The 15,140-nt window shown below is 35.1% G+C and overlaps 1 protein-coding gene across 4 annotated transcripts in view; it reads right to left on the bottom strand.

The window, feature by feature from the left end:
- LOC149802125 (band 4.1-like protein 3) overlaps nucleotides 1-13,337 on the bottom strand; it is a 98,417-nt gene extending 85,080 nt beyond the window's left edge. For all 4 annotated transcript variants that reach the window (XM_089956520.1, XM_089956521.1, XM_089956522.1 and 1 more), the window contains exons 1-2: nucleotides 13,220-13,337; nucleotides 12,770-12,890 (exon numbers count right to left, since the gene is read on the bottom strand). In XM_089956520.1, coding sequence (XP_089812646.1) covers nucleotides 12,770-12,877 — 108 coding nt within the window. In that variant the 5' untranslated portion in view covers nucleotides 12,878-12,890; nucleotides 13,220-13,337. The remainder of the gene's footprint in view (nucleotides 1-12,769; nucleotides 12,891-13,219) is intronic.
- Between the last annotated feature and the right edge of the window lie 1,803 nt (nucleotides 13,338-15,140).

Genomic DNA, 15,140 nt, shown 5'->3' with positions numbered 1-15,140 from the left:
CCGGTACTTTACATGAGAATATTTCACCTGTCCTATTTGCAGAGAAAACAGCTGCAGTACTTTCTGTATCCAGTCTGCAGACAAAAAAAAAGACAGCAAGAACCTTCACATTGCCACAAAGCTGGCACTGATGTTGGTCATAGTTTATGCACCTCAAAAGCTGTTTCATGTTTTCATAGGTTTCCTTCATAAAGACTGCATGACCAACAGGAAATAATGGCAAAACATTGTCATTAGGCAGCAAAACAGATTTAAGACTCGCCTTCGATGAATCAATGAACAGTCTTCACTCATCTGGATCATGAACAATGTTGAGGGATGCCATCACACCACTGATGTTGTTGCAGGCTACAAGATAAATCACCTTCCATGAAGAACAAGATCCGTTTGATGGTCATGGAACATGGAAACCCTAACATCACCTGCCAGGGGATGGCACTGCTGTAGTCTGGAGCCCAAAAGCTCTGCCTTACTCTTGGATAGTTCCAAATCCCTGACAAGGTCATTCAGTTCACCTTGTTTTATGAGGTGTGGTTTAGAGAAGTAAGATAGGAGAAAATATGGGTCATGTGACATTGATGGTTCAGGACTAGAAGTTTTATCCACTTCCTTGTCTGAATGAAGTGAGAATGATTCTGGTGCATCAGGAACCAACAGTCCTTCTCTGTGGGGTACTGGGTGTATAGCTGATGGAATGTTTGGATAATGCAGTCCATTATTTCTTCTTTGGCACACCTTTCCCAACTGGAGGCACCATGCAGAAGTAACAATTGCTGATATGATCTGTTGTCTCTCTCCAAATCATTGGCACTGCAAAAGGCTTAGATTTCCTTTCCCTGTTCAACCACAGGCAAAGATTTGTTGCAGCATATGTGTGGGGTACACCTCTTATTTAATGTCCTGATCTCCAATTTTGCAGCCAAAATAAAGGTGATAGACTTTCTTAACTATAGTGGCTATACTGTGCTTTTGTGATGCAAAAGTCAGTTTACCACAAACATAGCAGAAGTTATCTGCATTGTTCACATGAGTATGAGGCGTCTCTGCTTACTTCGGCTAAACAGAAATGTGTCCTTTGTAAAATCAAACACTGATAAATAAAAGAGCATAACACTGAATCATTTCTAGAGCTGATATAGGACCATTTGTTCAGCAAAGTGATGCAAGCTTAGTTATGATTGCATCATCCATGATTTCTAGGAATAACATGTTGTAATTCATATCATGCATGACACAATGGCAGCCTCAAAATTGCATCACTCATTGTTTTGCTTAAAAAGCCAGTACCATCCAAACCCAGTCATAGATTGTTAGAGAGATCCAGTTGAAGATGTACTGTAGTCATTTCTGGTTTAAAATGAGATCCCTTCAATTTATAACTCACTTATCCTCTACCAATCCTAAGTCATGGGTCGTATATACTGACCCAGTATCATATCTTTAAAACTAGAGCCAATCAACAACTTTAAGCATCATTTTCGTTTTTGGTGACCCAGAATTAGTAAAGTTTGAATATATATATATATATATATATATATATATATATATATATATATATATATATATATATATATATATATATATATATATATATATATGTATATATATATAATAATGACATTACCGTTAGATCAATTGAGTATTCCCTTTCAAGTTTAGTCCTTTCTATAAATATATGAAAATATAATGGAAAATGACAATATTGGCAATAGGATCAATGTGTTACAGATGTTAACATTTTTTTGTTTTAATACTTGTGGATTTTATTTTTTAAAAGTGTTTGTCTTAGAATGTAGGACTACTACACACCTCAAGGTGCTAAGGCTAGATGACACTAGTTTTGCACTGTGTTTCAATATAGTTTGTTTAATATGTAATCATTCACAAAGTTGCAGTCACGGCCTTAAAAGTAGAAGTCCCAATTGTTTATATATTTAATTTGTATTGTGTGATGTACCTTTGTCCATAACTGAGGGTTGGAGTTTTGGCAAACATTACTAAGGCTGCATTAGGGTAAACATGTTTATTTGGTTCTGAGTTCTAGCTACAACCTTGATTCTGACCTTAGAAAATTCTAGAAATTAATTATGTTTACAGTTTGACCCTCATCTTGGTCCTCTGTGGCTTAGGTTCTTATAATAGGGTTGTTTATATTAGAATTACTCATTCCTGCTTTAGCATCTCACTAGTGGAATCAGCCTTTTAGTTGTGCTGAATTTTAATTTTAGGAACTTTATTTAAAATATTCACTGGAATTACAAAATGCCCCTTTGTTTGGGGATAATTGTGAATTCATTTTGAGATGTCTTGGATTATATCACTCTGATACATCAAGATTTAGCACATCAACACAATTACAGGCTTGTGAAGTGTCGAATTTTGAATTACAAAAATTTTAAAGTTGAATGCATTGAGCATTAAAGTCTTATCGCATTTAAGCCTTGAAAGTCTTTTTAAAGAGTCACTTCGACCTCTCTTCGTTCATCTCCCCGTATCACTGTAAACTTCAAAGGGGCAGCATTCCAGCTCAGCAAAATTGACTGGGATATCTTAACACGGTCCTTAGAAAGGAAACATTTGAGCTACCAACCCTAACCACATGGTAGGAACCTATGTCCACTTATCATATTTTCAAAGAGAAATTTTCATGCATTGTCACCCACAGATTCCGAGCTGTCTAAACCTGATGAAAGGAATTATTTCTTTGGGAAAAATTAGGGACCACTGCCTACTATTGGGCAGAATAAAGTAGGGCGTACACTTTAGAGCAATCAGACATTAAAGTGACGACCTTAGTCAAAATTCTTTAGAAAGACATGTTTAGTGCTAGGATGCACAAGTCCTTAAAGAAACAGCGATAAGGAACAGCTTTCTTAGAGAAAGACAAGACAGTCCAAAGACAGGAATACGGGGAAAAGAAAGAAGGACGAGGTCAGAATAAAGGGACCAGGAAGTCCATGAAGGAGCAGAACACAGAGCACAGATGAACTAGGAGACATTGATATACGATCAGACAGGAAGGTGATGCAATCAATCATGGACATTGCGCTCTTTTCACCTCTCATTATGATGATGAAATAAATCCAAACTGGAAAAACACCAGTTAAATTCTACTGATACAATTTAACTTGAATTGGAATTGCCATTATTAATTTGTTCTGATTAAATTTGTTATATTCTTGTCATATTGTTTTATTTCTTCCCAGTATTCTTGCTCAGTTCTCTGTTGAAATTCCAATCTTTTTTCACTCCCGCCAGGCTATAATATCGAGGGAGGTCATCCTCTGGATAACACCAGCCAAACCAAATTAACCACCCCTCTCACTAAGAGGGTGACATAACAAGGCTATTGGGACATACTTTGTTTCCGTGCAATAATTCAGAACATTATGCATACATCGTTGGTATACAAGTCATGTGAAATATTTAGTATTATAGTTATATAATGAAAAAACTGAGAACAGTGATAACTGTGACTGTGAGGTTATGACTCTAACAATTCTCAATTTCTTTACTTGGCCTTTCTTTAAGTTTGTGTGTAGCTAGGAAGAGATAACATTTTCTTTTCTATATTAATTTATTTAGTTTAATTCAATTTCAAATTTGCTACAAATATGCAAGAGAAAAAAAAATTGACAAAATTCACAAATTTAAACAGCACAGCATGTCAAGCCACACTCACTTTGTTCTCTTAAATATTAAGGTCTATATGCCCTTCTCGATCATTACACCATTTATTTTGGCCACATGACTTCATATGAGCAGAGCAGAAAGTATATATTGCAATTTATTCTAGCCATTGTAGTACCAAGATGACAGTACTGCAATAACGAATTCAATCCACTGCCACTAGAAGAAGCAATTTTTCTGAGTTTTAAAATCTTTCCTCAACATTAACCAGGTCCAAAAGATGTAAACTCCTCCATAACACAAGGGTGTGAAGAAATGAAAACTACTGCATGAAGCTGACTGGAAAATCACTCTGCCATTTTCATAACCTCACAAGAATAAACAATGTGAAGTGTTTGGTGATTTGCTACTGATGGAGCAGACCACATATGCAAGGACTGAGAATGCTCTGATTGTAACTATGTATCCTGCTGCCATATTGTCCCATATGAATGAAAGTAGTTCAGAATATAGGTCTCAACAGCAATGAATTACAGCCAAGCCTTCTTTTCAGCTTGACCATTCATGTGCTTTATGTAGATTTATATGGGTTATTTCCAAATTGTTTAAATTTTTTTGGAAGTTTTCACTATCTGGGGGCATATTATCAACTTAAAGACTGAACTGCTTGTGTTTCAGTGGCAGTTGAATAAACATATTTACATTTTCTATATTACTTTCTTGAAACATGGAATGCACAAAACAATGAATATCTTCAGCGTTGTGCTTGGCACCAAATAAATTATGTATCAGAAATAAAAAAAATACACTAAAAAGCCACTGGGACTTGTTAAAAATGAAACTAAATATCTGTCAACATGGGTAGAGAGTTTGGAGGGGGAGGGATCAATCCTTTAACAATATGACACAGAGGAAGATACAAATTCTCATACCTCAGTACTTCCCACTATGTTAACGTGTCATATTTTCATCTCCAAATGTAAAACTTATGCCAGCTATAACCAAGAATATACAAGTTTTTAAAACATCCCAACAGACCTCATTAAATTCCTGATACAGTGGAGAAAATTTACACTTGCTGGCTGATTTAGAAGACCATTATGAAGTTGAGGAAAGAAATTAGTACGGATCGTCTTGGATTCACCCTCGACAAAAAGTTCAGAAAAATTCCTGATCCATTTAAAAATTTTGAAGTTGTGGTTAGCACAAATATTGTAAACTGTCAAAAAAAACCATGACATCATTATATTAAACAAGCTACACTGGGCCATGTAAGTGTTTGACTTCTACATCAGCCACTATATTCAAGTGCTTACCAAGTGACTTTCTGCAACCTAGCAACAGCACATAGAACAGCACATAGCAAGTCTGTACAACAGCAGAAATGTAATTTTCATTATGTGATTATAATGTCTTTATTCATTAAAAGTTATTTACCACACATTTGTTAAAGTATGCTTATTTTTGGGATCAATTCATATACACTGTGTATATATATATATATATATATATATATATATAGACCTCATAAAAAAATTGAACACAACCTAAAAATGTTATCTCTCTTAAGGCTAAAAAAATGTCTTTCTGGTCAGCCAACCATTCCTTTTTTTTTTCATTGCTGACCTAATTAGAACACTTTTCACCCAGGGTATGGAAAACAAATTTTACATTAAAAAAAAATAATTCTGAAAATTTATTTATGCATCTAACTGAACAGGTTTAGCCCAGTATTTGAAGCACTACATCACAAAGAATCATATATATATATATATATATATATATATATATATATGTTAAAAAAATACTACCCACCCTTATTTTAAAACCAGTGCAATAAGAAACACACATGGGAGAGGGCTCTAATGAAAACCATGAAACAGTTAATACCAAGCTGCATAGTTAATTGATAGTTACTTAAATGTAAAATAACCAGACTGCATCAAAAATTTAAAATCCCCAGACTGCATCATAATTTTAAAATTCCCCAAGTCACAGGACTGCATATGGAAATGTGTCTCAATCAAGTAGGACACAAGTTATTCATGTTGAACCTGACACCAAATTTGCACTGTGCAGGTGGTTACCCATCTAGCAAATACCAGTTCATAAGAAACAGAAACTCCACAGGCAAAGTCCATCAAACTTATAAACAGGTAACATATCCACAGTAAACAAAGAGAATGAATTGTAGACGATTGCTAGTAACTGTATCCTCATGATGGTGTACTATAATGACTGGGATAGATAGGAAAGGTGGCTCAAGGATTCTACACAAATTAAATACTTTCTGCAGTCCCTAAAATCTGGATTATACTATATTCTTGTATTTACATTATGTTTATAAAAACACTGATGTCAACAAGAACTGGGGAAGAAGGTTGCCAATTAGTATCCAATTTGTTTAAATAAATATATAAGTTATCAATATTCCCCACAGTACACACTGGCACATGTATATTGTTTAAATATACAAGTTATGGATATTCCCCCCAATACACACTGGCCTGTCTATAAAGACCAACATTTTTTTCTCTCACTATACCACACACAAAATGTTTTGCAGGAGTGTAGTATATTATGATAAAACCTTAATGTCATGTGAACTAACATATATTTAGGCACCAACAGCATGCAATGGGTGGGGGACCAAATTTTATATCTCAAAATGTCATGGCAACCCTCCAGGTACTTCATACGGAGTTAATTACAATAACAAACTTGTTGTAATGATTGGATAGCTGATAGACCTTCCAACAAGCTCTTCCGGTCCATGACCAGTACAGCTAAAAACAAATGATGTCCATCATATTAGAATGGCCTGGCTCAACAGCGAACTCCTTCCACACACACCTTCATTAATGGTTAGTCCAACAGTATCCCAGATGTGCCACAATTGTGTTGTCTTCTTTTGGTTTGAAGGAGTATTATCAAGGAGTACTGTAAATTCTTGTAGAGAAACATGTACATGCATGCAATACTTTTACATGTAACAATCCATAACAGTAACTAACACATGCTGGGGTGCTTCGTGCATTAACAACTGTATAGAACATGTAAACATAAGAATAGAATTACAACCACTACTTGAAGACAGACTGATAATCTGTGAATAAAGACTTGTTTCTCCATCACAGGTCAATGATGTATTCATTTTTTTTGCCGTACTTGGTGTATTTAGCCATTTAAATTTGAGCAGGGCACTTTAAGATAAAAATGGATCTAATTCAAGTTTAGCTGAGCTTGACAGCAGATAATGGAGCTCCTATCACAGCAGTAGACTGGTCTGGTCACCACTGTTCAAAAACACTGGGCCAAAGGTCAATTCAGGTGAATCACAGGTACAAAAGAACAGAAGAAAGAAGCTACCAGTGCCATCTGTAGTCTCCAAGGTCTGTCAAGTGGGGCGATGAAACTACAAATCCCCAAATCATGGATATTCAAACCTACAATACTGTACAACATTTTGTTTCAAGCTGAAAGCTATCGTTTGAATATTTTACCACTTTAATGCAATAGTGAAACAGTCTGAATTCAGGCCAAGGTGACACTTATTAAAACAGCTTAGCATCAAAATACAATTTTATACTGTTGTAGAACAGACTTTGACTGGAGTGAGGTGGCAGTACAATGGAATGTTAAATAAATTAAACCTGACTGACCACTGATGGTGCGTATGTATATGTATCTTTGGGATTATCCAATGTATGTATCTTTGGGATTATCCAATCTATGTATCTCTGGGATTATCCAATGAGGTTCTTCTCCTGGCTCCTAAATAGCCATCCCCATGTAACAATGCTCCATTTTTTTTCAAGATGCAAGTATGTTTTGTCTCAAAAAGTAGCACTAGTGATAATTAATCTCCATGGTCGCACTGTAGCAGCTAATTTGGTATGGCATGGGCAGGTATAAAAAATGAAACCATTGGATTACAAGCCTTATGCTAATTACCAACTAATTCTGCTACCTTAAAATACTGAAATAGAAGACTGACAGCAAGAATGACACATAACCAACTTCAGCTATTGCTGTTATCTTGAGATCCTGAAGCTGGAAGAGTCTGATTGCAAGAGTGCAGCCCCTTTTCGTTGTTTTTTAGATTCTTAAAAATGGGGACAATCTTCCCTATGATCAGTGGGACAAAACAAATTGAATTTTTAAGAGATTTTGATCATGGACAGTGATATTTTTAAATAAGAAGTGGGAAGAGAGAACAAGTTTATGTGGCCTGGTTCATTCTGATTTACCCCCTTTGAAAAACTAAATGTCATGCCTCGAATACTTGCGATATTGGTCACTGAACCATCATTCACATTCTGCTGAAGTGAGTTCTCACGAGCAACAATTTCACAATTTCTCATGATCAGGTTGTAAATAATGAATAATTGTGACACAAAACTCTGTTCTTGTGATTTCCGACTGTATGCCTTTAGGTTGATGTACCATATTATTTTACCATGATCTGCATGTAGCTATGATAAGTATTTAGGAGGGCATTGGAGTAACTTCATTTTTTGGATATTGACAAAATCTTCACATTTTTCAAAGCTGAAAACACTAGCGAAAACCGACGCAAAGAATTATTCATGTTTTTATGTAATATCTATCATTAACAATAGAATCTTCAAGTTCATATTTAGTTAATGTGATAGAACTGTTGACGTGTGATCAATAAAATCAGTGGCAAGCAAATATTCCTTAAACTAAATGGATTTAAATATAGTGTGATCATCTTAGTTCCTTTAGGGTGAAAAATACACCATACTGAGGACTTTTACAAATCACTAGTCTCCTAGCATGACTTAAACCATCAGACCATCGCATTCCTCTAATACTGGTATATTTAGACAGCAATGAATTACCAGGTCAGGATGAGCAAGGGACAGCTTATTATCCTCATGTACAAATGAGTACTAATTATAGGAAACCAATGAAGTACAGACAACAGAAATAGTACTGTTCCCCATTCATAACTCACATGCTTTGCTTTGCTGTTTACAATAGCTTGCAATACAATCAAGCAGATAATTTTCATAATGGGGAGGGAACTACAGATGGGACCCGGCAGGGAGCTAAGAATTAATATTTTACACTCTTCGAAGAACTTCGACATAAAAATGGAGCATTTCATCAGCAGGCTCAAGGTGTCTTACAGACAAATTAGATAACACTGGGGATTGGGGAGGGGACAGACCAGACACTTACAATATGGAATATGCCTGATCCAGATTTGAAAGCTACACGGGCACTGGACTATCAGGGTTGTTTTTTTTTACCTTGGATCATTGTTTTTCTTACTATGTTATTTATATTGAAACCATCACTATTTTAGAAAGTACAAGACAGTCTTGGTAACACTGAGCATTAAATTTCACAACTGCATGTCTCCTTAACACCACTTGCACAACCTCTGAAATATTATACACTAGCAGACATAAGCAACTTCAAGGCGAAAATCTACAGAGAACAGTGCATGCAACTAAATTTTTAACTCTCCAAACATTTTACTTTATTTTTTTTTTTATGATTCATCAAAGAATTTTAAGTGCAATTGGCATATCTGGCCAATGATAATGGCAAGAATGGTCTGATATTGATATCTTCCCAATGATAATGGCAAGAATGGTCTGATATTGATATCTGGCCAATGATAATGGCAAGAATGGTCTGATATTGATATCTGGCCAATGATAATGGCAAGAATGGTCTGATATTGATATCTAGCCAATGATAATGGCAAGAATGGTCTGATATTGATATCTGGCCAATGATAATGGCAAGAATGGTCTGATATTGATATCTGGCCAATGATAATGGCAAGAAAGGTCTGATATTGATCATATAAATGGACTACTTCAGCTGCTACACAGAAATCTATGTTTTAGCATTTAACCACACCGCTCAGCACAATGATGGTTATATGGTGCCAATTAAAAGTTCCAAAAACTATAAAAATAAACAAAAGTTATCACACAATGCTCCTTGAAAGTCTTATTTTTACAGCAAAACTTGTTAAGAGCAACCTCAGCTATGAGTGACCACCTATCATTTCCGACCATAATCGTAATGCATGGATCGATTTTATTATATAAACACTCTGTCGTGAGCAACCACCTGCTAAACGTGACCAGCAATCATGAAGTCTTGGCAAAAAAAAATTGCTTTTTGCCACTACTATGAATGACCACATTGCAAAAACGGGCATAAACTCTGCCGACCTTTATTTACTGCTTGTAACAATGACCACTTACATGATTCAAAAAAATAAAATAAAAATAGACTGGCTACCAATATCTAAAATATTTTATGTATGTAAACCAGACTTAAGTACATGTAGATTATTCCAGCACTTAGCCTGGTTCCACGCCTTTTCATTGCTATCATGCATATGTATAAGACCCAATATTCTTATGAACAATCGGATCATGAGAACAGAGACAGACATCTTTATGTAATCATTTGTAACAACAACCGTGTGTATGGTAAAGATTATTCAGATTTTTTTTTTATATAAAACAAAACGACTGGCTACTGGTTTGTATATACCGGTAGTGAGATGGTACAGTCCATACGCCAGGCTAATGTTGTTGTAGGGTTTAACACCATTTTTTCAGCACACGATAGGCTATACATGGCGGCCAGTATTAATGGTGGAGGAAGAACCTGGGAAAACCCAGAAAGAACCATTGACCCACGAGAAGCTACTGGCAAGCTTTCTCACATACCCACATTAGCCGAATCCGAGACTCAAACCCATGCAGACAGCCAGGCTAATGTACATGTCCCAAATTGCTATTGTAGTTGCAAAATTAAGGTAGTGGTTGTGTATATTGTTTTGTTTTTAGAGTTAATCCATATTTCCTGGGGGTGAACAAGGTCTTTGTCTATTAAACCAGCAAGTGATAATTGTTTGAGGGATTCGATTGATAGTGTTAAAGGCTTGTGATGTTTGTTGTTCTTTGTTTTTTCCCCCAATGTTACAGTGATTACAACCAATCACCAAGCTGTTGTCTGTTCAAGTTGGTGCGACCGGTGTTATACCCTTTGTTTATAGAGTTAATTCCTGTATGTCTTCTTTGAATTAAGCTATTTAATTTTTGTCTCTGAGTAAACAATTCTGTTTCTAGATGAGACAAACTGTTTCCTTTTCTTTCATTAATTGTTAGATAAACAAGAGACAAAACTTTATACACAGAGTACAACTGTTGTCACATTTAGAATTAAAATCAAATATTCTGACAATAGTCATACTCAGAAGAAAAAAAGACTTAAAACAACAAGTCAATAATTAAAGTTATCAGAAAGATGTAAATAAATAGTACACAACTTATTTTTCCATCTCATCATAGTATCTTGTAATATGCAATAGCAATTAAACACTAGCATAAAAAATCAAAAGTTTCTGCCAAAATCATTCTTAAGTTTTTATCTTACATCCACCAAAGGATGGCTGACTTTTAACCAAAGACTCAAAAACCATCATGGAACACATCTGATCCCTTTATTACTTACTATACCTCATTTTGCCCAAAACTCTCAAAATCACAAGAACAATGCAATTAATTAACAGCTTGTTGTGTGATCACACTTAGCCTTAATCCCATAGCTCAGCCATGCATCACTGCACTAACTGCAATGAGAGTTCTAGTACACACCTGAAGTAGCATCAAATGCACATGCTTAAGCCAAGGAAGCACTAGTTACAGACAACCCAGGCAATCTGTCCCAATTTCAAAGGTCATGTGCTTCATTTGTACACAGAGTTTAAAGCTTTCAAATCAAATAGATGATTTTCATAAGGATAATTGCATACATGATGATAAATATTAATAATCTTGAAAATAAATTGCCACATTTCATCACCATGATCAAAGTTTACTCCGGCAAATAAGATCTTTCTTTAACAAGTCAGACTGTGAAGCACATCTTTAAGAATACAGGAGGGGTCCAATCTGAAATTAGAGGAGCCCTGGGCATCTGGCCTTCAGATGTTTTTGGCACTGCACATGTAATAATTCATTAACATTTTTCTTGATTTGTATTTCCACTTCACGTTCAATTAATAATGCTGATCTCTTGTTAAAAAACATCCATTGAGAAAAGAAGATACAACTGAAGTCTCTCACTGAAATATCTCAGCATCAATGAATTAACTCAGCTTTATCTGGAAAATGTTGTGTCCACTCAAATGAATGCTGACAGTCATGTCATTCAATTTTCACCTTGAAAGTGATAAAATGAGGGATCATGTTCCAATCTTTAATGGTGTAATAAAATAAACTTGACAAAAATCTATACCACTACCAATGGTGGAACATTAAAGTTTAAAATCGACTGCTCCTTGTGACAATGGTGAAAATCACTGATCTGCATGTACAAGATAGAGCTCAGAAGTAAGATGGATATTTCATAAATAAAATATTTTGTGAAAAGGAATCACTGTATATGTACAGAGGGGCAATGTCTTAAACTGTAAAGCATGGGTACTTTACTTACACTGTAAACATAAAAAATAACACTATGACCAATGATGATAACATTTATACACCATGGCCTGTATGATAAAATTTATAACCATCATAAACCATATAAACTCTTGGGGGGGGGGAGGTCTGTTGTACTAAGATGTGGCCAACAAATTGCTAATAATTATTCTTCTACTTGTTGTAAACATATAGACCATTTTAAAAATAAACGACGAGATGAAAAAATAAGCCATAAATGGATAAAGAATGAGGTAACACGCTTTCATGTATGTTAAGCTCGCAACATTATGCGAAAATTAAAAATTGATGTGCACGGCCGACGAAGGGAGATAACACCCTACATTAGTATGAAGATATGTACTTTTTCCATTAAAAAAAAATAAATACCGCAAGTAAACGAAATGACAGCTGGATATTTAGTTGGGGTTTGTTTTGTTTTTGTTTTGTTTTCTATGTAAATAACGAACGTTCGTGCACCGTTGCAAATAACATCGTGTTTTCTTTTCTGTACAGATCTACGTAAATGTTGACGTAAACCCAGGTGTGCCTAATGACTTCTTATATCGTTCAACTCAAACGGATCTCTGTAACGCGTGATTTGTATTCACATATTTCCAAATAAAGAATAAAAATGACATTGATATACTTACATCAACAGTCTCTTGAAGTTTGTTATTATCAAGCAAATGCACACGAACGGGTACCAAACGCGCGCTTCGCACCTGCGCGATCTCCTGCCTTTCGTCCCCGAAAACCATGACGAAAATTTACCTGTTGAGAAAAAAGCACATGTACATGTTTCTGAATACAAACATAAGCACAACAATTACACACGATAAACTCTGGAGTTTGATGGTATTATTGTCTCAAATTAGCCATGTGATCTCTTGGAACGGCACACCTCAAAATATATTTATCGTATTACGAACTGGAAATATATCATGTAAACAAGAAAAATGGAGTCATCACGATCATACCGGCATTTTGGAATTCGAAATATTTTTTGGCAATACAAAGTCTTCTCTATCTTTTTAACTATATCGTTATTTTAGGTTAATACATAAGAATTAATAAATGTAAGGTTTGATTAATGTACTTACCTGTCCAACATTGAAATAATGTAAATTTAATGCAGATTCAGTCAAAACATCCTAACTATTCGAATGGTGACCTACTTTTACCTGTAGCTCTCTAATATGTCCCTACGCTGTCTGTAGATGGCGCTACCCACAACAGTGACATCATCGTATCGGCATCATGACAGGTAAACAAGTCACCGTCCTGTAACAGGTATATACAGGTATGATTATCGATCCAAAACCATGTTTTCCCTAAAGTACTGTACATACTCCCTCTTTTTTAAATTTATTTAAACAAAAATGAAGAGGAAACCTAAAATACAGTCACCCTAAAAAGTTCCCCCGACATACATGTTTATTAATCATGACTCCAATGTGAATATATTTTCTTGATGCGTGCATGCATGCATGCATGTATGTATGTGTGCATGCATGTATGTATGTATGTATGCACGAATGTATGTATGTATGAAATCAGAGAAAGCACATGGATGAGATGAAATTTTTGAAAAGCCTCGGAGAATCATAGTGTATCATTACTTATTTATTTCATGTAGTGTTTAATGCCGCGTACCTTTATGACTTAGTATATAGATACGAATATTGTTCCACTTCTTGGAAAATCTAACCAAAAATGACCAACAGATAATGTGTCTGATATAAGTTATGAGTAAAGTTGTTGCTAATATTCTGAATAAAAGGCTTACACACTACGTAGAATAAATAAAAAATGTCGGTATATAGAACAGCTAGAGTAATGTAGATAACACACTCACACCCGTTACAGATAACAAAACACACACACACACACACACACACACATGTATGCATACGTATACATTTAAGTGTTATTGATAACACACGCACGAGCAGCTTCCAGTACCTTAGACAAGCACACAAACGTTTAAGTAACTGTGGATAACACACACGCACACGCACGTTTTAGTACTGTGGATAGCACACGCACACAAACGTTTCAGTACTGTGGATAATACACGCACACATACGTTTCTGTAGCTGTGGATAACACACACGTTTCAGTGCTGTGGATAACACTCGTTGCAGTGCTGTGGATAATATTATGTTCTGATTACACTTATTTGGAAATATATGAGAAAGAAAAATGGCAGATTGTCTTGTACATTTGTAGACTTTGAGAAGTTAATTTTATAAAATCAGATTGATAAAACTGATAGAATAGCTTATTTGTATAAGCTGATTGTGTGTAACTTAAAGATGCTGATAATGTTACAAGCAATATATGCAGATGTTTGTATAAGAGTTTCGAGCGAATGAATAGAGGGGATTTTTGGGGCGTCCAATAGGGTTTTGACAGGGCTGTATGTTGTCACCACTAATATTTTACAAATACTTTTCTAGATGTCTTACACTTCTGATGGTAACAGTGGTATTGATATAGAAAGCATGTTGAAACTCTTTCTTCTGCTTTATGCAAATGATCTTATATTACTTTCCAATCACTTGAAATGCAACGGTTTACACAGACTTTTCCAAGACTGTGATTATTGGAAACTTTGTGCCTTAAGTTTAATAAAACTGAGGTACTAAAGAAGTTGTGAAAAATGGTATTTTGGAAATAGGAAACTTCAAGTTAATTCTTATTATAAAGACTTAGGGGTGTTTTTCTCGTGAAAAAGAGTTTGGAACTAATGTATAAAAAAAACCACTACAAAAAACAGAACATACATCATAGTTAATATATGCTGTGAGAAGTAAATCGATTAAGTTTAAGAAAATTGTGCTTAAATATATGATTTCAAAGTTTTTGAGATAAAATGTGGTGACACTAAAATTGTGGCCATTGTTTCTGTATGCTCCTGAACTTTAGGGTTTTAGTGTAGCCCCTTACGTAGAACTAGTGCGCGATAATGTTTGTAAATATGTCTTTCAGTTGGTCAAATCAAGTCCTAACTGCTTTATT

The sequence above is a fragment of the Sinohyriopsis cumingii genome, chromosome 4, assembly GCF_028554795.1.
Source record: "Sinohyriopsis cumingii isolate HCF-2022 chromosome 4, ASM2855479v2, whole genome shotgun sequence".
In the NCBI taxonomy this organism is placed as follows: domain Eukaryota; kingdom Metazoa; phylum Mollusca; class Bivalvia; order Unionida; family Unionidae; genus Sinohyriopsis; species Sinohyriopsis cumingii.
This window is presented reverse-complemented; position numbering and strand designations above follow the sequence as displayed.